Source organism: Leptinotarsa decemlineata, unplaced genomic scaffold, assembly GCF_025532065.1.
Source record: "Leptinotarsa decemlineata unplaced genomic scaffold, Ldec_3_MD MMD2_tig00000010_RagTag_RagTag, whole genome shotgun sequence".
NCBI classification, from domain to species: Eukaryota; Metazoa; Arthropoda; class Insecta; order Coleoptera; family Chrysomelidae; genus Leptinotarsa; species Leptinotarsa decemlineata.
The window spans coordinates 12,193,443-12,220,864 of NW_027412538.1; the positions used below are offsets into that span (position 1 = coordinate 12,193,443).

The 27,422-nt window shown below is 35.4% G+C and overlaps 4 protein-coding genes across 4 annotated transcripts in view; all 4 read right to left on the reverse strand.

Moving 5' to 3' along the window:
* The window catches only part of Amun (protein amun), a 47,679-nt gene extending 42,270 nt beyond the window's left edge, over positions 1-5,409 (reverse strand). Inside the window, exon 1 of the mRNA XM_074171462.1 lies at positions 5,270-5,409. The gene's annotated coding sequence lies outside the window, so the exon portion shown is untranslated. The remainder of the gene's footprint in view (positions 1-5,269) is intronic.
* Positions 5,410-8,896: 3,487 nt separating this feature from the next.
* frj (membrane bound O-acyltransferase domain containing farjavit) lies at positions 8,897-14,633 on the reverse strand. The gene is made up of 6 exons (XM_074171477.1): positions 14,291-14,633; positions 13,542-13,834; positions 13,149-13,300; positions 12,864-13,075; positions 9,306-9,621; positions 8,897-9,240 (listed from the first exon to the last, which is right to left on the reverse strand). The coding sequence occupies exons 1-6, from the start codon at positions 14,500-14,502 to the stop codon at positions 9,040-9,042; spliced, it is 1,386 nt and encodes a 461-aa protein (XP_074027578.1). The 5' UTR covers positions 14,503-14,633; the 3' UTR covers positions 8,897-9,039.
* LOC111510203 (myrosinase 1) overlaps positions 12,097-27,422 on the reverse strand; it is a 408,217-nt gene continuing 392,891 nt past the window's right edge. Inside the window, exon 7 of the mRNA XM_074171476.1 lies at positions 12,097-12,217. Coding sequence (XP_074027577.1) covers positions 12,112-12,217 — 106 coding nt within the window. The 3' untranslated portion in view covers positions 12,097-12,111. The remainder of the gene's footprint in view (positions 12,218-27,422) is intronic.
* On the reverse strand, positions 15,480-27,399 carry LOC111512277 (uncharacterized). Its single transcript, XM_023168381.2, has 10 exons — positions 26,453-27,399; positions 24,704-25,037; positions 24,130-24,278; positions 22,520-22,766; positions 20,718-20,915; positions 20,195-20,392; positions 19,667-19,920; positions 18,015-18,389; positions 15,827-15,992; positions 15,480-15,672 (listed from the first exon to the last, which is right to left on the reverse strand). The coding sequence occupies exons 1-10, from the start codon at positions 27,287-27,289 to the stop codon at positions 15,560-15,562; spliced, it is 2,871 nt and encodes a 956-aa protein (XP_023024149.2). The 5' UTR covers positions 27,290-27,399; the 3' UTR covers positions 15,480-15,559.

Here is a 27,422-nt window from a genome sequence, read left to right on the forward strand (position 1 = left end):
AGACAGAACGTTCATCAAATTTTTCTCGTTTCAACCAATCCGCCATTCATTGCAATGCACTTGTCATTCCTCCTTCCAATATTCAATATAACTTTTCTCAGTTGTTCTGTTATAATTTCTGCACAAGCTGCAGACATTCTGATGCGTAGTTCTTCTACTGACTGCGGTTTGGACTCGTAAACTTTTTGCTCCACAGTACCCCAAAGAAACAAATCTAGCGGTGGCAGGTCCGGTGATCTTGGTGATCTTGTAAGGACCTATCCATCGTTTTCCATAACTGCATTATGTACAGCAGAACCATCTAACTGAAACTTCAAATTCAGGCGATCCCGCATTGGTAAGTTATGTATTGCGTCCCGAAACTCTCTAAAAGTCTTAAAATATGAATCGATCCAGATTTCTTTCGAAGAAAAACGGACCGATAATCCTATCATGAGTTATTCCACACCACACATTTATTTTTTGGGGATATTGTCTTTTTGCGTTTATAACCCGATTAGGATTATCCGCAGACCAGTACCTTGAATTTAGGGACGTTTATATCATTCAAATATTCTCCTTGAACCCAGAATTCTAACCTTCATAATAATCATAACAATCGAAAAATGACAGTTCATGACAGATACATGTTCATGACAGATATTGTAACGAATTTGAAGCCGCCCCTGACCGATATGCCGGCCAAATACATGACATCACCGCAAAAGGAATGCAGTCGGCAACTGCCGGTAAAACCGACTACAGATTTCTAGAAAGAACCGTTACAATATACATAAGCCCGGCTTCCCGACCCAAGAGGGCAGTTCAGAAAGTGAATCGAGAGGTTAAACAAGAAATTCAAATAGTGGAATTTAATTAAGCGTTAGTTGCTAAGTGTTGTAAATAAATTAGTTTGTGATTAATTAAATATTGTTGGAAATAAATTTGTTCAAGACAGTTAATTCATTAATTTGTTACAATATAGTGAAAGTTCATTAATTTTTAACGTTTTTTGTAAATGGTTGATTTGTTCATATTCGAGGCATCTTCAAAAGAGTTTCAAATTTCATACTTTGATTCAGATTTTTTTTTTGAATCCATATCATTATGAGTAGTTGTCATGTTGAAAAAAATAATTTCGAAATTTCAAAAATCTGGTAAATAACGCTGAACAAACGTGAAATTGGCGGTTATAATAAATATAGTTAAAAAAACTAAAAAACATGCTTTCAAAGAGCATCAAACTAAAAAGTTAAAAATACATTTTTTAAAAATAAGCTTGAAACAATAACGATAGAAAAATATTAATGTTATTGTGAAAAAGCGTGAGCGCTGGATATATAAAAAATATGGTTCAAAGCGCCCACGCTTTTTTCACAATAATACTAGTATTTTTTATTCTTTATTTTTTTAGTTTATTTAAAAAAATATTTTTAACTTTTTAGTTCGATGTTCTTTAAAAGCGTGTTTTTTAGTTTTTTCAAACTATAATAATTTTGAACTTTTAAGTTCGATGTTCTTTAAAAGCCTGTTTTTCAGTTTTTTAAACTATATTTATTTATTTTGATTTTCTTTTGAACAACCTATTAACGAGGTTACGTACAGCGCCATCTGCCCGAGAATAGATCAAGCAATAATTGATAGTTACGTACAGCACCATCTGTCCGCGAATAGATCAAGAAATATCAAAGAGGTTACGTACAGCGCCATCTGCCCGATAATAGATCAAGCAATAATGCCGATAATTCCGTCAATACAGATCCCGAGATGAAAGTTACAAACAAAAATACATACATACAGGTGAAGCTAATATAAAGCGTGTAATAAAAATAATATAAATCCAATAAATGCGATAAAACAGGCAGAAAATCTGAATAAAAGGCCATAACTTTGTAGAGTCTTTCACTTTTTTCATCAGATCTTGCGTTTCGTCGACGTACGGGTATTGGTTAATCGTTTACCGAACCAGTGGACTCAAATTTATCCACCACATTGCGAATATTCCTCTCGGTAGGACTATTATAGCGACCGTAAAATGGGCGAAGCGCGCGGTACGTTGTCCGGAACAGAACACCCATTTTGATGAACCGCGACGCCCCTGGAACAATCCTTCGCCTGGCCTAACAAATTGAGAAAATTACTACTGGGTATGCCAACGCCAACATAGTGGTGTATTGAGTTTTTTATTCTGAACGTGTTTGTAAACATTGGTGTTCTCCTTTGGTTATTGCCTTTCACAGGATTCCATGTCCTACTTCGCATTGTTAGGCGGTTTAAATAGAATTAAAATTCCACTTGTTTTGTTTCGGTTGACGAGCGCAGTGGACAAGGGCACGTTATATTCCGTTACAGGCCGCATAAAATCAACAAAATGTTGACGTGTGGCAGTAGAGGCAGAAACTTGTAGATGTATTATTGTTGAAGATCAAATTATAAGTTTTTCCAAAACGTAATTTGTATCTGGAACAAAGTATTTTATTGTTTTTCAAATTATTCGGCTTTAAGACACCCTTTTGCACGTGTTTAGAGCAACTATCAATACTAAAAATGAAAGAACGTCTGAGTCAGCAATTGATTTTTCTGAACACTAGAAATAGTGCCAAGGTTCCACTGCCTTGTCAACACAAGAGTTGGCAGTTCATTAAAAAATGTGTAGTATTTGTTTTAAATATTTTTGAAATTATTCACCTTTAAGTTTAATACACTTTTTCATGTGTTCAAACTTACTCGTACTGTCACTGCTAAAATATAAGAGAAAGCTCATATTTCTGCTCTTTTCTTGAACACTTTAGATATTGCTAAGTTTTCTTTAATTGTAAACACATGGATTTGAAGTTCACTGAAATTTGTGTATCTACAACGGCCACTTTTCCAAGTTTTTATAAAAAGTAGAAAGCAAACTTTGGTACCTACTAACAGTTTTAGTACTCTTAAAAGTGTAGTACAGTTAATTTAGGAATACAATGGTAGGTATCTATATAGGTAAGAAATCTGTACGAGGTCTGTTGAAAAAAATAAGGTGACATTTAATTTTTCCTAAAAAATATTTATTTATTCATTGATTTCTATTTTGTCCCCTCCAAAGTAGTTCCCTCGGATATAATACACTTGTATCCAGGTTCTAAAAGTCGTGTCTACTTGTGTATCATTTGGTATTTAATATATGTACATATATATGATTGTGTTTTAATTATTATTAAGTTATTATCGTGATTAAAATTATAAATTCCATTCAGCATATCAATTATTTATATATGACTGTGCTTTAATTGGTATTATCGATTTTCTTCATTTTGTTACTCATTAGTATTTTAATGTTCATTATGTGATTGTGTTTGTTTACTAACGTGAACTTTATTTATATATTTTATTTATTTATTCAATTGCTTTCCAATATTCTATCAATCTTTTATAAATTTACTATATATTTACAAACAACTAGTTACTTATTTTACTGTGTTTATTTACTTGCATTCTTCAATAATGAATTGAAAGTGTATGTATTGATTCTTTGGTAAATAAATATATTATTATTATTATTATTATTATATTGTTTTTATCAACTCAATCGTCGCAAAACGCCGTCCTTTCATGTGTCTCTTCAATTTTTGGAACAGGAAAAAGTTGCAGGGGGCAACTTCTCTAATAGTGACTTGACAATTCTCTATAACAATTCTCTTTACTTTCTTAACATTTTCATCGGTTGTTGATGTGCATTTGTCTGATTCAGAGTACAATCACTGTCAATGTTTCAAGTTTTCATTCAAGTTCTTTTATCCATTTTTTTTCAAACTTGTATGGCTCTCGCCAAAACAACACCGTAATCATGCCTCAGCCTCCATATTCACCAGATTTGACCCCCTGCGACTTTTTGCTGTTCCCCAGATTGAAGACACCCATGAAGGGACGGCGTTCTGCGATGATTGAGTAGATTTAAACCGAATCACCGAGAGAGCTCAAGGACATACCAAAAAACAGCTTCGAGGATTGGAGAAAACGCTGTCACAAGTGTATTATATATGAGGGGGATACTTTGAAGGAACAATATATAAATTGATGAATAAATGAATGTTTTTTGAGAAACATTAAATTTCACCTTATTTTCTGAGAACCTTGTATATATATCTTTTGACAGAGGAGCAGGAGTTGGATCATGACTATGACGTACTTCATTTGAAAGAGAACTTTTGAAAATCAATTTTTTGGAGCGCTTGGAAATTAATGCATAAATTGAAAAATCAAAAAATTTACAGAATGACCAAAAGAATCGATTTTTTTTTGTAATCTGGAAATTGGCAATCAGTTGATACGTAAACCTAGATAATTATTATTTATTACATGTTCATTTTCGGTCCGCCTGTCACCTATACAACATCTATATATCGATTTGCTGTATTTATTTTAGTTTGTACAGGTCAATAAAGACGTATTATTATTATTATTATTTCAATGCGTTCCTGAAATTTATTTCCCAATATTAAAATTGGTAATTAGTTAAAACTTTCAGGTAAGTAGAATTCAAATTGTGAATTTATATAAAGCACTATTTAGGTAGAATTTAATTAGTGTGAACCCGCCTGAGGATGTTATTGTATAGTCAAATACATGTATCGGTTTTGTAAATTATTTGGTGAAATTTTTTCGGTAAATTGTTTAGTTAGTTTGAATTTGCGTCAGAAATTTTAGACAATTGCCTCTAATTGTATAGATTCATTCGAACTAAAACTGATAAATAATAAAAAATAGTAGGTATCAAACACATAATTATTATGACTTTCATATTTGATATCGACCGTTTTCTTTAATATTCCGCAGACTCGGTAAAAGATACATTTTGTAAATAAAATAATTATTCAATTTCCTTCCATTGGTCAGTTTCACCAGCATAATTTTAGGTAATCTATACGTACAGTAAAATTACAAGATATAGATAGGCAGTCCCTGTTTTTTCCAAATCAATCTACCTTACCTATGCACCTAAATTTATCTTTCATTTTAAAAGTTTTCATTATTTCAAAGTAAATCAATCATTAATTGTAATGCCTTCTCAATTTCACACCCAGCTGAACCGAAAACCGTGAGTTTTTGAAAGAATAAAGCGTCAACTCCGGCCTACGAAACGATGACAAACAAGAAACGAAAACAACCTAAAATAATGATTTGGTTTATCAAACCAAAGCGATCCGTATGCTAGTCCAATTTTTATTTGCACAACAAACAAATGGTCCTGCGCATAACAAATAAAGACACGTGTGGAGATAACCACGAACAATTGCATGTGGGTACTTACCAGTGCAACCAGATGATGTTGACAACTATATTTGGTCGATTTGAATCTTGAACCCAGCGAGCCGCAGTTCTTTGTGAGGGATGCTTACGGATATGGATGACGTTCGCAGTGGCCCCTCGTATCGCCGATAAAAAGTTATCGACGAGGTCGGGCTTGACAAATAGACAAACTAGGGGTATCTAACGGCAATAACAAGAACTTACCAACTACCAATTTTTTTCAATTGATAGTTTTCTTTACATTCACTTAGTACATGTTCATATTTTTGATAGCAGGTGGCGCTCTAATCGAGCCAGCAAAATAAAGGGACGATAGGAATAACAGAGGCTTCTTATCAGTGACAGCTTGTGCATTGGAGAACAGGGGAGGCTAAAGTCATAAAGACTATATACACACAGAAAAGCCCGCCGGAGGCGCGAAAATTTTTTGGGGTATCGCACCTATTTAAAGCAAAATACGTAATATTTACATAAATGCAAACAAAAACAAGGAAAAAGGTTGTCTTTGAGTTATTAAATATAAATGAAGTCAATAAATAATACTTTTCTCTTCTAATATAACAGTTTTATTAAAAATTATAAGCACAAGTACTTAATTATGCTTATAAAACAGGTCTAAAAGTAAATTTTATTGTCCAGCAAGAACCAACGGGGAGGTGAGAGTCGTGTCTTGCCAGGAAATGAAGAATGGGGTAGGAAGAAAGGTTAAATCTGGTTTGTTTAAGTGAATTCACAAGACAACCGCAAACTACTTTTTATCGGCGGTTATTCAAGTTCAATATAGTCTGCGAGGGTCCCGCATTCTGAAAGGTGAATTAAAAGGTGTATTTTGTAATTTTGGATAGAAAGAAAAAAAATAAACTAAAAGTAAACATAACATTCGTTCTTAACCAAGACGATATAGCTATTGCTATATTTTGTTTGCTAAACAATTTTAATTTAAAAGACGAAAATATATGCTCCTTTAAAAATGTATTTCTGTAGAACGAGGTAAATTTTTTAAATCGGAGTATCCTATTTTAGACCACGTTTGGTATTCGGTTTGTACGGAAAATAAAACAAAGGGCCAACAAAAAAATTTTTCTCGTTTGATGGAACCGATTAACCAATCGCATTTATCGTACCAACTAATATTAAATCTTCGATTTTGTCGATTATCTGACGCTTTAATTGAAATCAAATTTGGTTGAGGCCTTCCCAGAGTTTTAATAATGCAAAATTTATTATCATAAGATAAAGACTTGAAATTATTTGTCAGCAACCAATCGACTACATCGTCAATTTTTTTTAATTTCGTCCAACTTATCCATAATAAATGGAAAAAAAAACTTACCGAAAAGTGAAAACCTGAAAACACTTTGAAAACACATTAAAAATATTACCAAAAAGCACTGCTATAATTCAATACTGCCTATTGTATACACAAATAATAAATATTATCAAGAAACACTAAAACGATTTACCGAAATATTTTTCAGTCCCGGTCCGTTACGGCATCTCGTCCGAATAAATAAATAAAAACAAACGCAGTCGTACACTAACGGAGACCAACTGGAGGCTAGCCTCCTCTAACGCTATAATTTCTGCAACTAAAATTACAAATCAGGACGTAAGTCACTTGTTGGATCGGTCTCGTGGAGCTTGTATTTTTTATAGCGGTCGGAGGCTTGGCTCCCTTGCAAACGTATGGCATTTATTATTTCAGGTTGATAGTTTATTCGTTATTCGTTCATCGGCGGTGTGTTTGAGGTTTGTTGATGAAGGATACAGTGTGGTACGTACTACGTAGTGAGAGTGTTTTTTCGGGTATTTATATTGAAAATAAATGGTAAAGTAATGATACCCAAGCATTTTTAGAAAAAAATTATCATAATTATTTGTCAATATCTTTTAATTTATTGCGACGAATAGCCTCAAATTTTATGGGGAGGCTGAGCCTCTCTTGCCTTCTCTGACGAGCCGCTCCTGCTAATGAATATTAGCTGAACTTGTGGTTTTTTGTCAATTGTTACTTTTCTTCACTTTTCTCGGATATTGGGTACTTGCATACCTTCTAAAGTAAGTAACGATCTAATCAATTGAGTTGAACTGAAAGAACCATCTGAATCTTTTTGAATGTGAAATTCCAGATTTTTTAACTTCACACTTTGTGAAAGACGGCGTTTTTGGTCTTCAATTAAAATATCTGAAATCGTTGGTGTTTTGTAGAAGTAAATTTCTGAAACTTTTCATCTATTTAAAAATAATTTTTTTCTTATTCAAGTAACAGAATAAAGTGTTACGTAGGCATCCAAAAATTCAATTCAATCGAGGAGCAAAATGTTCACTAGCGTAATGATGGTGCCTAAAATGAACCTATAATTATTGCAAGATCAAAATTTTCAAAAAGTGAAGGATTTCGATTTGTTTCTGCCAACTCAACGGTTAAGATAGCATTCATTTGAAACCACAACACCATATCAGTGCTTTTTTTGCCAAAGTAACACAAGTAGATTAATTCCGTCAGCATAAACTTTGGGGGCTTCAGATTCGATGAAGTAGACGAAGGTCGTTTTTGCCTGGTCCTGATTGGCGAAGGTTCCACCACTGAGAAAGTTATCGGAGAGTTTGAAAAGACGGTAGTTGGTTTGGCGAGAGGTCTGAGGAATATGGTGGCTGAGGCAGAACTTCGTTGGTCAATTCGATCAGTTTTCGGACGGTGATTTGTGAAACGTGAGTGTCAGGATCGAACCTCTTTTGTTGAAGTGCCGGCCGCTGCTGGCACAATTCTCGTTACATTTCATCACAGTAGATGAACTATGCCGGTTCTGTGGCACAGCCAATTCAACTAACAGACGCAATGAAGTACGTTTTGCGTGCGTTTTTGAACGTTTTTCGTGCTTTTTCCGTGCGTTTTCGAACATTTTGCGTCGCAGATTGAAAACGCACGGAAAACGGTCGAAAACGCACGCAAAATGGTCGAAAACGCACGCAAACGATCGAAAACGCACGGAAAACGGTCGAAAACGCACGCAACATGGTCGAAAACGCACGCAACATGGTCGAAAACGCACGCAAAACCTTCGAAAACCGCACTTCATTGCGTCTGTTAGTTGAATTGGCTGTGCTACAGAACCGGCATAGTTCATCTACTGTTACATTTCGTCACAAAAGGACTTTGGTGTGTTGATTTGGCCCGGTTGCTGAAAGTCATAGTGAATAACACCAGCCGCTGACCACCATAGAGTAACCATGGCCTTTTTTGGTGAGTTTTCACCTTTAGAAAGTGCCTGGGTATCTCATCGATGTCCAACAATGTTGTCGATAATCCACTTTGGTTGCGCAAAAGCAAAAAAGAACAGACCTCGAAACTTGATAATTTCAGTAATTTCACATAGTAATAAAAGACTCTCAATATCAAAGTTTGGTATGAAATTGATCTGCGATTTCGAACAATTTATTGGATAAAATTGACCTCGTAAGTGGGCACAATTATTTCTATATCTGGATTGAGCACCTGCTCATAAATGTAGAGGTATTTATAAATTTTCATTAATATAATTTATGAGGAATGCTATGCTGACGTGAATAACCCATGAAAGTATTTGAATTCAATAGAGGGTAGAAGAATGTATTGAAGAATTATAAATTTTATCTAAAGAAATGTATAATATAATCAATGTCTCAACGTTCCTACTATAAGTATAAATCTGAACAAAACAATTCTAGCTAAAAACTGGATACATCTGCCTGCAGCTTCTATGAAATATTCAATATCCAGATGAAAAACAGTCATTGCTCTTTGCATTTCCTTTGCCTCATCAGGTATTTTCCAAGGAAGTACAAGCCAACGTAAAAAATTGGCACACAATGGTAGACACAGTTGTAATAGTTAATGATTTTCCTCACTTCTAAAAGTACAAATGCCATGGCTTGATATGAAAACATCTGCATTTTCAAGAAGAGCATCACCAGTCTGGATACCTGTAAGGCCTGAAAGAAATTTGAGCCAATTCGGTCATATCTCTCAACATTTCACACAATTCTTCTCAACTCACCAGTCCCTCGTTCTTTTCAAGCAACAACTTCGACCATAAATCTTCATACATCAGAGCAAAAGGGACAGTTCCAATGCAAAAGTAATAACCAGAATAAACACCATGCCATACGGCTGACATGAGCATTGTAGCTGTTGTTCGGAACTTCTTGTGGGGGAATCTCTTATATATATAATTCGCTAACCAATATTGGACTGTTATATTCCAATGTTTCATGGCCTCCCTCATTGTTGGGACAAAATCGGCTTCATAGGGATTCAGACAGTGGATAGTTGTATAATCATAGTCCAGTTTTTTCAGGTCTTCTGGTTCAGTTCTACAATTTTAGAGTCGAGTATAACAAGGCCCTTTCGGATTGAAAACACATATTTTACGAAAGTTTTAGATGCAAATTCCAAATGGAATTAAATCATAAGTAATTGAATTTCCACACTGAGGGTTCAAGATGAGAGGGTTAAGGTGTCACTATTTTTCGGTATGAAGGCGTGTTTATGTTGACTCAGATAGTTTGGTGTGGCTAATACCTGTACCTGGGTCAGGTAAATTGCGTAAAGCGTGTTTATATTGACTCGGGTAGTTTAGTGTGCTAATTACCTGTACCTAGATAAGGTAAAATGCGTAAAACGTGTTTATGTTGACTCGGGTAGTTTGGTGTGATAATTACCTGTACATTGATCAGGTAAAATGCGTAGTGTTTATGTTGACTCAGGTAGTTTGGGATGCTAATTACCTCTACCTGGATCAGGTAAAATGCGTAAATCGTGTTTATGTTGACTGGGGTAGTTTGTTGTACCTGGATTAGGTAAATTGCGTAAAACATCATGTTTATATTGACCCAGGTAGTTTGGTATATTGATACCTGTGCCTAGATCAGAAAAATTGCTTAAAGATTGTTTATGTTGACTCGGGTAGTTTGGTGTGCTAATTACCTGTACTTAGATCGGATAAAATGTGTTTATGTTGACTCAGGTAGTTTGGTATGCTGATTACCTATACCTGTATCAGGTAAAATGCGTAAATCGCTGGATTAGGTAAATTGCGTAAAACATGTTTATATTGACCCAAGTAGTTTGGTGTATTAATACCTGTACTTAGATCAGGAAAATTGCCTAAAGATTGTTTATGTTGACACAGGTAGTTTGGTGTGCTAATACCTCTACCTGGGTCAGGCAAATTGCTTAAAGCGTGTTCATGTTGACTCAGGTAGCTTCGTGTGCCAATTACATGTTTCTGGATCAGGTAAAACGCGTTGTTTGTGTGATTATTACCTGAACATGGATTAGGTAAATTTCGTAAAGCGTATTTACGTTGACTCAGGTGGTTTGGGGTACTAATTACCTGTTCCCGTATCAGGTAAATTTGGTAAAGCGCACTAGGCTCAGGCAGTCTAGTGTGCCAATTACCTGTACCTGGATCAGGTGAACTGCGTTGATGGCATAGGTAGTTTGGTGTGCTAAATACCTTACATGGATTAGGTGAATTGTATAGAGCGTATTTATGTTACCTGTTCCTGGATCAGGTAAAATGCGTAAAGGGTATTTATGTTGACTCAGACAGTTTGGTGTGCGAATTACTTGTACCTGGATCAGATAAATTGCGTAAAGCGTGTTTATGTTGACTCGGGTAGTTTGGTGTGCTAATTACTTGTACATGGATCAGGTAAATTGTCTAGTGTGATAATACGTGTACCTGGATTAGGTACATTGTAAATAACCTTCGTCGACCTTTTTCTACTGACAGGAGGTTGTGGCTGAACAAGCAATCAGTGAAAGAAACCACAGGTTTCTGTCCCCAACCAGGGATGCCATAGCCGACTGGTACGAGAGGTAATAGAACCACAAACATAGGAATAATTTCAACATAAAAAAAGAAGTTGTGAACCTCAACCGAATATGGAATCCCATTCTAAGAAGTTCAAGTCTAGGTACAGGTACAGGCACACCAGACCCAGTCAACATAAATATGTGTGAGATGAACTCAGGATGCATTAACCTTTGAGGCACTCTTGCCAGCGAAACATTAGGAAGAAATTCCAAACATCGACGGCTTTCAAACCAGAAAAATAGTAACACCGATAAGAGGGTCATTTAAATTAGGAAAGTCAGTCATTTTTAAGCTTGTTTAGGTGGCGTTTTAAAACTTAGGAAATCCCGATTCAATGTGATATATCAGTGAATTGATCAAAAACAATGTAAATAACGTACAACTTGAAAAGTGACAACGAAGAGTTGATTTTTGTTTTTGAATCTCTTCAAATTACGTCAGAAAAAGTTGAAACGAAATTGACAATTTTTAGTTTCGTTTCGAAAGTCTACGGAACGGATCGGAGTTTTCTAAATTTTATTAACACCCCTGAAGTAAGCTCTATGATGGTTTACTTTTTCTCATTTCATTGACAGCTGCCCTTCTTATCTTGGACAGACTCATCTAACTTTGAAAAAATTATCCATTTCCTCATTTATTTGGTTTGTAATATCAACGCTTTCTTGAATATTGTGTAAGTCTATTTAGTAATTGTTATATTGATAAAATGTTGCTGATATGCAAAATAATTCAAATACTTGTGAAGTTCATAATTTGTTATCTGATACTGGAACATAACGGTAAAATATTGAATTACTGAACGCGAAAACATTTAAAATTGATAAGAGTCATGTTATTATCAATTAAACACAAATGTGCTAATAGGACTTCAAAGCACTGATAAATAGGTTGAAAGAATGAATTATGGTGTGAGAAAGGCTACCAAAAATAAACAAACCAGTAGATCATGGTAAGTAGGCTTCCATGGCCGTTGATTTACATTTCAAATATTTCCCAAAATCGGATATATCTTGCTAGGGGTGTATTTTAGGTATAGGACATTCTTCATGAATTTGATATCTTTTTTTTTCGTAGTACCCAAAAATGATAGAATAGTGTATGGTTTCGATTTGAAAAAATCGTGTTTTATCAGTTTTCTCGATGTTATGTTTTAGGTGGAAATTTCGACCACCCTGTAAATTATTTCCGAAAATTCGATGGACCTGTTCATAATTTGATGCTTAAGGTGTGATTCTGTGAAATTTCACATTTTCAACTGTTATTGTCTATGAGTTATGATTTTTTCGGAGTGGTGCTGTAACTGTCAAATTTTTCAGAAACAAATTAATATCTTGAAAACTAACAAATTTGGGTATAGGCATTGTTATACAAAGTGGGCCCAAAATGTGCTGAGAAATTGAAAAATATAATAAAATACAGGGTGTTCCATTTGAAATAAGTAAGTTGCCCTCAACTTCCGATATAACGGAAAGAGACCAGAAGTTGTAAATATTTTAGTTGAGAAGGCCATTTTGTCAAACTCACTGTCAGAAAATTTCAAGTTTTTATTTTGAATCGTTCTCCATATATTCCTAACGAACGCTCGTTAGAAATATATGAACGCTCTGTAGAATAGAGCAAGAGTGTTGTAAGTTGGTGCTAAAAAAATTGTCTGATGAAAGTATTAGAAGTTCATGAAGATAATAACCTATAATGTGCCATTAGTTTGAAAAAGGAATAAATCACTTGTCTTACATTTCTTTCAACTTTTCAAAGTCTTGGGTTGGTCCATGTCCAGATTTTGGTTTCGAAAATGCCGGGTAAACACCCATTCCTCCAACAATACAAACGATTTCTGTTAAAATCAATCCGAAGAAAATTCTAGACCTGAATATTAGGAACGATGGCCATATATACCAATATCTGTAGAAAAACGATCTACTCAAGAACTCTTCTGTGCTAACATACTGAAATATTGGAGGTCATCAAAATTACAATAATCATGACAAAAAAAACAATTGGTTTTTGTTCAACACTCACTGATAAAGGCCAGTAGTAATTAGCTAAGAGATGTACTCCTCCCAGAAGAGGAAGCCAATACAATTTTGAAACCAGGGCAGGTATGTAATTATCATACAAATGATACGGTTTATGTAAATGGTCCAGAAAAGTCCTATAACGAAAATACGGCCCTGAAAAAGTTGAATTTAAATAAGAAGCAAACTTTTTTGAAAAAATTCACGAATAATGGTTAACCTTACAGCAGTCATCAAAAGTTTACCAATTGTAATCAGAGTTTGGAACTGCTTTTACAGGTTTTTAAAAACAAGCATTGGAACTGCAACACTTTCCTTGATAAAATTCCAAACTTCTATTGTACTTTTCTTTGTTCTCTTGAAAAACAAAAAATATATATTTCAAATAGTACATTACCTGTCAGAACTCCACAGTAATTGAAGACGTAATAGAAAACATCTATAAACTCCAAGTCAAAACAAACTGTTTCGTCCTCACATTTTTCTTCAGCACTCTTTGTTGATTCTTCTTTTCTCTTAGTAGTCTCAGAAGAACTATTAACTTCGAAAGCTAAACCAACTATCTTCAAAGTTAACATCATTTGGACTAAATTGGTGTGTGATGGTGGATATGGGATTCCAAAAAAGGCAGTAGTTCGAAAGAAGAACAGGTATAAGAACGAAAAGGCAAATGTGTATATATGACATTTTCTAAAATCAAAAGCCTGTATGTAAAAAATGGCATTAAATTCCTTAAAATTTTATGGAACTATCCCACACAGATATAGATTAATTATAATTTGCCTCTTTCATTTTCCACGTCCTTATACTGCCAACGTTTATATACAGAAAAGCACAGGACAAATAGACACTTTAGTGTTCAAAGAAACATATTTATTCTATTCCAAAATATTAAGTGTATTCACGTCAATTTAAAAACTGACTTAATCTGCTATACATTCTAGTTGTAGGTATTTTGCACGGTGCAAAAGAATGAGTTACTCCAAGAAAAACGCGCTTTGACTCTCTACTTATCCATCTTTATACAAAAAAATTTGTGAAACTTCTGAAGAAAGGAAGAAAGCAATTAATATCAAAATAAACTCCTAACAAAGATACCTAAAAGTTTCTTTTTGTTACAAACTGGAAGTTATTGTATTTACTCACCTCTTATCTGCATACAATATTATACAGGCATTAATAATTGTACTTATTAAAACATGTAAGGTGTGAAACCCAGACACAATGAATACAATTAGGAATCCAACGGCGGCTCCAATTTTCTTTTTGTTTTCCACATTACTGATCTTTCTGTAATAAACCCCAAGTCCCATGGAGAAAAATAGTAAGGACAAATATATCATATCATCCAAATTCATCTTGGACTATTTTATCCATACGTATTTAAAAAACTACATTTAATGACTGTGGATTGATATATTGTTTAAAGTTCACATTCGAATTTCAAACAATAACAAAAACATTTCTTTTTGTGACAATGTTAATGTTTGTTGTGTTTTGTGTTCGGTTACTCCGTCCCATCCTACATGACAGTTAGGATCGTTCTGTGGTTCATGTTCATATTGAACACAAAATTTGTTTTAATCATTTCATGATGATAATCATTCATATAAAAGTGATTTTGCTCATTTATATTCTCACATGAAAAGAATAATGTTTTTTTTTTTCGAAAATGATTTTCTTTTGAATTTTTTATGGTCTTTCTTTGTGTCCCGTACCACGAAACAGTTAAAATCCTCAAGAGTCTCAAGGTTTCTACGGCGAAGCTTTTCTTATAATTTGACGTTTATAAACGTTATACCCTTTATGTTTTGTGGGAATTTTTCAAAGATCAATCCATTTGAAATTTATAAAAATGAACCTTTTATAATGCTTTTACTTTTACTTTTATTCGCTCAACAAATGAAAAAAAAACAAAACAAATATTTTATTTTCACATAAAAGTAACATTTCGACATTGGAAACAAGAAAATATGAAATGTGTGGATCCATTGCCTGCCACGAGGCACCTGACACTCTAACGCACTGTCTGCCAACATGACCATCATATGCGGTCGCAGCCTATAACCATCAACATAATGCACTGTTTGGAACCTTTGGTGTATTAATGAATATTACTGGAGTTTTATCTCAACACCAAACCGTTATTTCCACACCTCGAGACGTGTTTCGCTCACCAAGTGATCATCTTCAAAAGGAAGATAAAATAGTTTAAAATTCAACATAATGCTTTCCTATGTTACATTTATGGTATTGACGAGACACCTTTGTTACCTTATACTCCAGGAGATACTGGATCCGTTGTGGGGGATAATAATAGTAATGAATATATTAATCCCAAGAAACATTACAATTTTATTGGGATGAAACAGGTAGCCAATTACACCACAAAAATGAATTGAACATACTTCACATTTAACGGTTCTGTTTGGATGTATATGCACTGGGATCTAATTCTTCTATTTCGTAAAAAGATTCACTGCTATCGTCTTTCTTGATATCCAATTCTTCAATCTCCACAAAATCATCTACAAATTCAATTATTTAATATAAAGCCAACTACCCCAATGAGCCTTTGAGTTTAGCTCATGAAGATTTTTGCAGCATACAAAATTGTCCTCGAAAATTTGTCAGTTGGTGTTGAGGTCACATATTACTTATTACTATGAAAAAAAAACTTACCACCAGATTCTTCGGAATCTGATTCATCTTTATTCAATTCCGTTAAAGCAGTCGTCTTCTGTACGAGATTATCCAAACATCTTTGCCAATAACCAGCGCAATTCATCGCTTCCGTCAATGCTTGGAATGTTTCATGTGCGGTGACAACATTTTTGATGAGGTGATCCTGGTGGAGGCAAATCACAGACATTTCACAATCAAAAAGTTGAATTCCTCAAGAAAATCATGAATAAATATGAAAATATTTCAGGACCATATAAAAATATTTTAGGACCTTATGAAAATTGAAAATTGTTTTGCCTAGTACGACTTTTCTATAGTCCTTAAAGCAGATGAACGTTTTTGTATCCGTTAAAGAGAGACTTATGTTAATTCTCTGTTTGATCTTCTGAGGTTTTTCGAGGTTAACAAATGAGTTAAACTTATCGTACGCACAAAACCCCAGCAACAATGTGGGAGCGCCATTATGCAATGTCACCACTGCCAGCTTTTCAGACACTCACCATAGTGTTGTCACGCAACAGCCCGTTGCGCGAAGAGAAGTGAGAAATACGAGTCACAGAGACAAAGGAAACACCGACGACCTGCAAAGAGCTACAGTGGGTACAAAATGTTCCCCAAACCTAAGCAGAACACAGATGCGATGACCAACTAAGGCAGAAACCAAGAACCGCAGCGTCAGCTTGTTTTGGCTGAGGCCAAAACAAGCTGACCGATGGGAAGAAGAAAATAATTCACGCACTCTTCACTGTTCACTGCGTTCCTTCAAGAACAATCTTGAAATGGTTAATGGCCGTACAACGAATTCCGAAAAATTGGAATGTCAACGGCATTGAAAGGCGCAATGATTAACTATTAGAGCTGCTGTCACGTGTTCCTATAGACGCCATGGCAATCCAGAAGTCAGGTTGAGAGCCGTGCAGGATCTACGCATCCCGGGACCGACCGAGTACACCACGAGGACCGAAAATCGGAACTACAAACGGGCGAAATAGTCGTCGTTCGAGTTGAGATGAGATTTTCTCGGCGTACCTGCTTCCACAGGTAAACATACAGAGAGCTGACATAGCAGAAATATTTGTAAACTACCACCCAACGCAAATCAGGTCTCTGCCTCTCCGAAAACCGGAGAAGTAGAGACCTTAGAAGACTTCCAGAAAGTTTTCTCTCTAGAGACCCTAATTCACTATCCCATATCGGACAACCACGTGCCGCACATACTAGACATGGCCATAGTTCAAAGAATGCCATCGTCCATCGGAGATGTAAATACTTGTTGAGGGGTCCACGGACCATAACCTCATCGTATTCGCACTAGGAGAAAGAATGCGAAATGAAACAGCGAGCCTAACGAAGAAGATAATCGATTGTAGTAAGTAAATTTCAGCATACAATCTACAACGCAATAGGAAACATCTCTCGAATTGAAACAAAGAAGTTGAATGTCAATCTGACTGATGTGCCACGCAACAGATTGAATATCGTTCGAAAACAAGCAGGGGTCTGTTACAATGAGTTGCTAATTCATAATAGACCACCATCGAAATTATATTAGCAATTCCTTATGCCAGATACGATCATAACCATTAGAAATATTAAGTGCAACAGCCCACTGAAAACATATTGATGATCGTTTGACATGTAGTATCATTCTAAATGTTAGAGAATGTGTGTTTCCATGATTTTGGATGTCACTAATAAAGTGAGTTATTTGGCAGAATTTTCTTATCCTTTGAGGTATAGGTTCTTTCCAACAGGAAAGAAAACTCGTTATAAGACATAATGAAGGGACACTGGGCAAGTTCATTGACGCTTTTTTTACGTCTGCGACAGTAACTTCATCGGAAACAGAAGCATTGATGATATTTTGATTCTCAGAGTTCGTCTAATAAGACACTTTCGACGGTTTGAATGAATAACAAAATGAGAAATCGTGGCCTCTAAGTTAAGGAAAATCAAAACTGTGATTTTCAATTGGAAATAGATGATAAAATATTATTGGCTGAACGATCTATGCAAATTAAAGTAAATCAAGAAAATATGCACCATCCAAGAATTGAATCACATGCCAAATACCACATAAGCCAGTTCTGGATGATTCAATGCAATGAAAATTCGGGTTTTGCTTGTCAGAGCTCAAATGTAAAGGTGAAACTGTCTCATCATAATACAATGAAAAATAACTTACCTGTAGGCATTTGGGACAACAATTCACTTTCTTCATATGGAAATTATCGATAATGCTATTTGAAAGTTCTTTCACATGAGCGCTATACTGTCGCCAGGCGATGATCTTTTCCTCGGTATCTCTCGTGAACTTTCGCCAATCCTCCTTGTACAAAATCTTTTTCTCTCCGTTCGGAAGGGTCACGTCGCCTCTAACGATGGACGCGAACTCTCTCACTTGTTTTATGACTTCGTGCATCCATTTCGTCCAAGTGTGGGCATTGTGGGTGATCTCGAGAAGCCAAACTGCCCAAATTTTCAGCGAAAGACAACAAACCGTGCCTGGTGAGTGCTCTACTACCACCGAAGGCTTGTGTCCTCTGATAACTCTGTCATCCTGAAACATGTTATTGACTTCTACTTTTCTTTGGTTTCGAGTCTAAAGTTGTTTTAAATGTACCCCCCCCCTTCACCTTCGATGAACCGCATCTGAGTAGCGATCCATTTTCAACATTAAAAATGCGTTCGTGATCAAGAAAACTATGAGGAAATGGAATTTGAAGCCAATCCCGTGGTGTTATGCTACACAATGAAGGGCACTAAGGCCTTATCAAGTACCACCAAAGGAGCCTCTGAGATACCAAACGTCTTCTCAGAGTATTCAGACTTACATCCATGCAGGGGGCTGCGTAGTTGTGGACAACCGTGGGAACTTATAATGAACCACAACGGAACACGAAAGGAGAAGGGCTCTTTATTGAGAGTAGTACAAGCCAAACTATAATATAGTGAGGGGATTTGAGCGGTACTTACAAAGTTTATGAGAAAGTTTGATATGGCTCTCATACGACATAAACCTTGCTGGGTCTACAGGGGTAAGATCATGGGATTGGAATAGATCCGAGGAGGGTTAATTTAAAACAGAATCTCAGAGACCCCAAGAATATGACTACATTTCGTAATTATCATCATCACTGATAGCAAAGCGAAGATTTTTCTTGCCCTTTTTGAGAATAGACTGAACGCGAGCAATATATTCCAACACGAAGGAAAAACCCCTTCTTTGTAAGACAGGTTGAAAAGTCTGCAAAATACTCAGGCCTTGTTGGTATTGAGAAATTTCGCCTGACTAGACGTTGTCGAAAAGTTATTTCCTGATTTGTGGATTCTAGTGTGGTAGTGGTTGGTGTTGCATTCCTCAGAAAATGAACTAGATCTCAAGGACTTGATGACGGTCAAACTAAAGATGGCTGGTTGGGGAAGACCTGAGGAAATCGCTATTGGATCAGCGTATCTTCCTCATGATAGTCAGGAACCGCTAATAGTCATGACACACCCCAGAACATTATTGGCTGTGATGCCAATGCACACCACCTAACGCGGGGGAGCACTGACACCAATTGAAGAGGTGAACATTCACTACTATATCTTATCAAAACTCCCGAAATACAAACTGGGAAACCTATAAGACTGACGTGAGTTAGCAGCAGACCGATTAGTGGGAGATATTATCTATATGTATAAAGAACATTGTCCCATCGTCGACTATGGATCAAACCGGAATGCTTCCTGGTGGAATGAAGATTTGGCAAGATGGCATGACATAATGAAGATTAGGACACCTTCATTCCAAAACCTGGGAAAATCGGAGAGAACGCCTAAAAAGTTACTAACCTCTTTACCTACTGCTGATACTTCTTCTGGTATTGGAGGAACTCCCTCTTTTGTTACTGGTGTTATTTCTTCTGTTAGTCGAGAAGGTTCCTCTGTCGATGGTGGTTCTGCGTCAGCTCGATAGAGTACATCAATTTCTGTAGGTTCCTCCTCTCCCTCAATTTCTTCTTCTGTAAAAACAGTTGGCATCTCATCTGGTATGTAACCTTCACCCTCTATATCTCTGATAAACTTCTCTTCATCTGCTTCGAAATCTGAAGTTTGCCAATAAGATTTAACACACATGTCATAGACAGTACCAGATATCCTATGAATATCAAATGGACATCCCGCAAGGTCTTATAACTTGTTATAGATATTCTTCGAAAAATATTGTTGCAAATGTAACCAGTGACCAAATAGAATTGAATTATCCTCCTCTTATATTAACGTCCATTTCATATCCAAGGATATCCTGGCTTGAAATATCCGTATCCAACATACTCGAAAACGCAATGATTTAAAGAAAGGAATTCAACGTATTTTCACCTGACTCTTTCGTATCTATCGATTCTCTCATGTCTTCATTCAGATGCAAGTCTGTTTCCGTTTTACCAAGTTCATCTGGGTCCCGCTCCGGAGTTGTTTCAGTTTCTGCACCTTCTTCTCCTTCCTCTTCTTCTCCCTCTGCATATTCGCCATGATCTTCTCTACCATAGCCGTCTGATTTTTCTAAATCTTCTCCGCCTATAAATTCCAGGTGTTGTTACTTTATTGAAATGCAAGTTTACAAAATGAATCAAAAGGCATATTCTCAAACGAAAGAAACGCGAACAGACGTGAAGATGGTACATTGGGCCACAGAGTGTACAGGAAACCAACACCTGAACAAAAACTCTAACTACCAGCCACAACAAAAGGGAGAGTTAAAACGTTGGTTGAGAGAGCACGACGTGTTTGTGAACTTGAAAATTTGTAAGAGTAACCTTGAATACATGCATGTTTATAGCCTGCTGAATAAATGTTTGAATATTCCTAAGTTATTTCAACTGATAAATATCACTTCAGATACCTTCATCTTCTGCTTTCTCTAGCCTTTCAACTCCTTCCTCTTCATCTCCTCCAACTCCTTCTTCTCCATCTCCTTCGACTTCTTTCCTTTCATCTCCTTCTTCTTCAGCTCCTTCTGCCATCTCAGTTTCAACTTTCACTTCATTTTCGCCCTCCTCTGGAAATGCGAGTTCTTCAAACGGTACATCAAAAGTACTTTCTGAAAAAGAAACCAAAATCAAGTAGAGAATTAATTTCATAAAATTGAGGCGTATAAACAAAAAATGATCCAGATCCGTTAAATTCAGTTATTGAATATGATTGAAATGAGTTAAAGAAGAAAATGTTTTTGCTCTTAGTCCTTCAATGTTTCAGCTTTTGGCTCAGAGCACAAGCTTTTGCTCAGATCACACGTTTAAAAATGTTTACAAAAACTCGCTGTACAAATATTCAGAATCCAGGGCATTTTACTCGTTATAGGAATTTCTATAAAAATTAACTAATATGTTTATATTTATATGTATATATGTGTATAAATACTAAATTCACATTATATTTTGAGACGAGTCCAATAAGTTATACATTCTGTACCCTATTTAGTAATAACTTTAGTGACGAATTAAGTTCTATTCTATTCTATTCTATAAATGATGATTTTTAAACAGCACAAGCTTTGCTCAGAGCACGAGTTATTTCTCAGAGCAAAAGCTGTCACTCAAAACACAAGTTTTTCATCAGAGGACAAGCTTTTACTCAGAACACATGCTTTTGCTCAGAGCACAAGTATGTAGATCAGAGCACAACCTAGACTTTGAATAATAAACTAAAAAAAAAGAAAAATAAAACTATTTAATATGAATACTTTTCAATACTGAGCAAAAGTTTCTCCTCAGAGCACAAGCTATTGCCTTGTCGGTTTTGTCATCCACCCCTAGCAAAAGTTTCAGATTCTAGATCAGAGCACAAGCTCAGAGCACACGGTTTCGGCTCAGAGCACAATCTAGACTAATAATAGAAAGAAAAAAAAAGAAATGATAATGTTTACTACAAATAATGAATATTAATTAGCACAAGATTTTGCTCAGAACACACGCTTTTACTCAGATCACATGCATGCTTTTGCTCAAAGAATAAGCTTGTGGCTCAGAGCACAACCTATAAACTTTGAATAATAATAGAAAAAGGAAGAAATGAAAATATTTACTGTAAATAATAATGATCAATACTGAGCACAAGTGTTTGCTCAGAGTTCAAGCTCAGAGCACAAGGGGGACACTTTGAGTAATGAAAAATACATATATAAATGGAAATGTTCAGTATAAATAATGATTATTAATTGATGGATTAGTCACAAGTTCAGGAACACGCAAAGTTAAACTGAAGAAATAGGTTCATCGGTTTTGTCATCCACCCCCAGCACAAGTTTCAGCTTGTGGTTCAGAAAACAAGCTTTTATTCAGACACAAACTTTTGCTCAGAGCACATGTTTTTGCTCAGAGCCCAAGTCCGTGGTTCAGAGCACAAGCTCAAAGCACGACGTATAATTTGAATAATAATAGGAAAAGGAAGAAATAAAAATGTTTACTATAAATAATGTTCAAGACTGAGCACAAACTATTGCTCAGAGCCCAAGTTTTTATTCAGGGCACAAACTTTTGCTCAGAGCACAATCTTTTGCTCGGAGCACAACTGGGATTTTGAATAATAATTGAAAAAATATATAAAAATCAAAAATTTACTATAAACAATGAATAATATTTCACAAGTTCAGGAAAACGCAAAGTTACACTTGAAATACTGAAACAGGCTTCTCGCTTTACTAACCTGGACCTTTGCCGGTTTTGTCATCTGACCCCAACAAAGGTTTCAGCTTTTGGCTCAGAGCACAAGCGTATTCATGAATTGCATTCAACATTTTCTCGTCAACTTTGTCCGGGTCAACTTCTCTCGCCCATTGAATCATAGCTTCTTCGAGACTGGAACGCTTGGGGCCTTTATCAATGAGTTCTCCCTTCAGTTCTCGAAGTTTATTCAAAATATCCATGTGGGTAATGCCAGGCATTGCTTCCACCTGTTGATATATCGATAATAATATGTACATTTTAACGTCATTCAACTCATACATAGTAAGAAGTCCAATAACTTATACCTATGATTTTTATTTTCAAGATTTCATAAATATGAAGAATGATATCGACTGAAATGAACACATAAATTCATAAAAGCTCAAAGCTTCTGCCTGATGGGAAGTATACAGGGTACACAGCACGATGACCGTCGATTAGCCGTATTTTTGGGAAACAATAGAATTCATATAATGAAAATTGACAAACATAGCTCTTTTGATATGCTTTATCGAATGCAAATAATGACGTTTTCCCAACACTTCCGGTATACTCGGAAGTTGGTACCAACTTCCTCAATTCAAATGTAATATCCTGTATATTTTCATATTTTTGGTTTGATATTGATCATTCATGAATTCCAACTGAGTGAAAAAAGAGTTGTCTGATATCAATACACCTTTTTCCTTGTAGAAAAAGTAAAGACTCTCTTTTTGAATTTAATCAAGTTGCTTGAAAATGTTTGTCCGTTTCTATGAGTCTACTTCAAACTGTAATGAAAACTCATTCATTTTAATCGAAATAAGCGCCATTTGAATATGTGCACTTATGCCAACTTAACAGAAGTCGATTAATTCCATCAGCATAGAAATTTAGTGCTCGGGATTCGATAACGTTGACGAAGGCCGATCATGTCGATCAAATCGTGGGGCACCCGCTTTCCGAGCTTTTTGACCTTTCCAATACGTTTTAAATCATTAAAAACCGTATCAGCTCTGAAGCCCTGGTCTTTCGCCATCCCACGCACCGTTTGTGATGAGTCAGTTTTCATCAAGGTCCACAAATCTTCGTCATAAATAACTGTAGGTCTACCACTTCGAGGTTCATATTGGAGGCTAAAATCTCCGAAATTCCGCAAACCAACGTCAAAACAGTCTGTTCTTTAACCCTATCATTCTGGCCTACTGCGCCGAAGGGAAGCAAAGACCATAAAAAAAGAGAAGAAGAAGAACCCTATCGTTGTCAAATGCCTGGTTAGTTTTTCTGACTGTTCAGGCAGCGTTTTATTTGAATTTGAATTCGTAGAGAAAAGTTGGTCGATAATAATGGCTCGACATCATATAGTATTTTCTATCGATTAGATAATAGGTACCAGGACATAGGACACATATTTATTGAGATATGGAGCTATAAAAACACGTCATTAAAACGGAGATCTTTTGAGATATTTGAATCTGTAGGTAAGTTTTCTAAAGTTAGAGGGGATTCTTTTGATATGGGTATTTCACCTCATATAGATATGTCTATCAGGCATTTGATATCATGAGTATTTGTTACTGTATTGAATGGATATATGATTTGATTGCTTACCTCGCTCATCAGAAAGTCTTCAGGGCTATTTTCATACAGTTCAATCAACTGATCTAAAATATTAATATTATCACCCAAGTCTCCCAGAGTTTCGAAGAACTGATTTAGGGCCGCCTTTCCTTCACTTGGGCCAAATTCTAACACTTCACCTATACGAAGAAGGGTCTATTAGACTTATATTAGAAAGTAATGAATCTTCCCTTGGATGATGTGCGGTTATTCAACAAGAGTAAGATAAGTTGAAAAATATTTCGAATGCTCGTTAACAGTTCAACTAAAGTTTAATTTCACGAATCGAGAGTTCTTACTTTTTGGGTTCGTCTTCTTTTGAATTAAAGCACACCTGATATATATACTATGTATTCCATATTGTATCGTACAATTCAACTCCACAAACAAAAGAGAGTGCTGCAAGCAGCTTCATCGAATCAGAAAGGCGATTGTTCATGTAACAAATGATCGTTGAAAACAACTAATTGAATGTTTTATTCACGTTTTTCAACTGCAAGTCTGTCATGAGTGAATAATTGGTTGAATTATTGAATATTGGTTAATATGAAATGAAGTAATTAACCTTCTCCATCGTCATGATAGTCCCATAATTTTGTTGGTGTAATTCTTCCTTCTCCATCTTCAGCCGATGAGTCAACATCTGTGGTTCTTTCAGTTTCATCTCCTTCTATGTCACCTTCAATTGCTCCCTCACCAATTCCTTCCTCAGATTCTTCGCTCGCTTCTTCACTCGTCCCCTCGCGTGTCCCTTCGCTGGTTGTCTCTCCACTCTCACCCTCGCTCTCCTCTTCTAGAGAGGAAATCGTCAAAGGAGGAATATCTTCTTTACTCTCGACTGCTTGGACGTCTACGAATTTTGTGAGGGTATCCATCCATAAAGATAGCTTATCACACACCTAGAGAAACAAAAACACGAAAAAAACAATGTTATAATTAAATTGGACTTGAATTTCACTAGTTCGGACTTCCATTGTCTACTATATAAAATGATTTGAAATCCCTGAAACAACTAAAAAAGAATAATTAAAAATGAATAGCTGAAAATAACAATTATATTAAGCAAAATAAACCTGAAATGAAATAATAATGAAATAAAATACAAGTAAAAATAGAACAATTGAATAAATAAAAATGAAGAAAAGAAAAAAAAATAAAAACTGGAGGGATTCCAAGTCACGTTTGTTCACGACGTTTCGATTGTTAGTATCTACAATCGTATTCAGGTGATTGTGGATACTAACAATGAAAAGGGGGAACGACACGGAACGCAGCATATAGTGTGTCGCGTATCTTTTATTACCTATCTGTGCATTTTGACAACTTTAGCTGTCATTATTATAATTTTGTGTCCTCATCACAATGGGGAATGTTCCTACTGACGAAAATGAAGTAGTTTTCATAAAAGAGCTCTAAAACAGCTCTAAAACTTATTATTTCAACCTTTCTCTTTAAAGAACTATTTAAATACTTAAAAAAGAGGAATGATGTAATGCATTCAACATTTAAAGGGATTCATTTGTATTTCACCATTTGGCAACATCGGTTATAGCTAATAAAGGACAATGAACCTGTTACCTGTATGAGACAAACAAAAATGACATTTTTCAGAGGCGTGCTGTTCTGTTTACTTATGTTCCGAGTTCCAAGACATTCTGTGACATGACATTTTGTGCACCTAACCTATCTTCCTCCATATAAATAAATAACAAAACAACTGTTGTTTATGTGGCTTGTGGAGGTGTTATTGAACTATAATTTATACTTTGCCTTAATTATTGATTTATAAAGATAATTATCCTTTTTTAAAGTAGAATATCTAGGTGCGTATACATTTTTTCAACTTGATATAGGCGCTGTTGACAATATGTGAATTAGAAAGAAATCCTTTTAAAAATTGAAACCCGACATTTGAATACTTTTCGAAGTGAATTTGAAAAACTCATGAATTAAACTCAACTTTATTTTGTTCAAACTTGCATTTGCTGTAATAACCCAAATTGAGGAACATTCCCAATTGTACAACTACTTACTTTGTAATTCTGTTATCGATTAAAAAAGCAACATCAAAACATTAAATGTAGAAAGTAGAATCCGTATTTAAAAATAGTATCATAGTAACGAGTCGTCGTATAAAAAAAATAATATCATCTTTTCTGCAAAAGCGAGATTGAAAGGGGGGTTTTGTTTTCCCTAATTTCAAATAATACATTCAAGATAAAAAAAATTAAACAAAACTACAAACATTTTTCGTTTTAGACAATCAATTCCGCTACTTTTTCTCCATTCAATCATAACCCCAACTTATACGTACCTCAATGATTGTTTTCTTGTAGTAGTTCCTAGAATTCCTCCTAGGTTTCTTCATAATGTTATTCTCATCTAGTTTTGTTAAAATCCCATCAGACAACATCAGTTGTTTGTAATTCAAGGAAAAAAGGGGTTCACTTTTTATAAAATCCAAGATGGCTTTTACAGAATCATCAATATGACTTTCTAACCAAACTTTATCACCTTTTTCCTTTTCTTTCCTCTTTTTCTCCAATCGTCGTTTTTTGGCCAGAGCTCGTTTTTTCTTCTGCTTGTCTAGTTTTTTATAATAGTATCGCGCGTCTCTTGGTTCTAAATTTTTGTCGGTGTGCAGTATTTGCTCAAATCTCAACAACATTTCAGTTGGTAATACTTTATGATAATCTTTCCAATTCGCAAAAACTCTCCGTTTATTTGGTACTGCGAGTTGGACGAACCTAGGAGGACAAGGTTCTATTTCGCACCTTCTCTTTCTCTTCTTCATAGGTGGTTCCTCATATTTTGGGTTCGGAATTGATAAATATTCCATATATTTACTTTGGGACATTATACTTTTCTCCAGCAATGACAATTTTTTCATTTTTTGGCCATCGGGTAACTTGTTTTTCTGTACCTGCGTGTTTTTGCTCGACCTTTTATGTTGTCTCGCACGACAAAGTTCAAAAGGTATATCTATCGGGGCTTTCATAGGTGGAATAAGTTTGTTATCTTTTTCTTTCTTCTTGAATTGTCTGTAATAAGCACCCCACTGAAGTTCATTTTGAATAACAAAAGGATTTTGGTTTTCTGGCGTGCCAATTTCATTTATGCGTTTGGGATACTCTTCACAGATTGTCTCCATTTCAATCGCCTTTTAAATGTTTATTATCTGAACCACAAATTTATTTAGATTTATTTTTACGAAAATAAATCTGACGTAAATTCAAATTATTCAAATATTTTCTGGGAGTGATAGGTCGGCAGGGTGACCACCA

Coding starts and splice junctions, on each gene's coding strand:
- LOC111512277 (XM_023168381.2), bottom strand. CDS start 27,289: ATGGAGACAATCTGTGAAGAGTATCCCAAACGCATAAATGAAATTGGC. Junction 20,916..22,519: donor CAAAACCGGCAAAGGTCCAG/GTTAGTAAAGCG, acceptor TTTCTTTTTCAG/AAAGTACTTTTGATGTACCG. Junction 18,390..19,666: donor TATCAGCAGTAGGTAAAGAG/GTTAGTAACTTT, acceptor AACATGTTTCAG/GATGACAGAGTTATCAGAGG.
- frj (XM_074171477.1), bottom strand. CDS start 14,502: ATGAATTTGGATGATATGATATATTTGTCCTTACTATTTTTCTCCATG. Junction 13,301..13,541: donor TTACTGTGGAGTTCTGACAG/GTAATGTACTAT, acceptor CAACTTTTTCAG/GGCCGTATTTTCGTTATAGG. Junction 9,622..12,863: donor TTTGAAAAGTTGAAAGAAAT/GTAAGACAAGTG, acceptor CTAAAATTGTAG/AACTGAACCAGAAGACCTGA.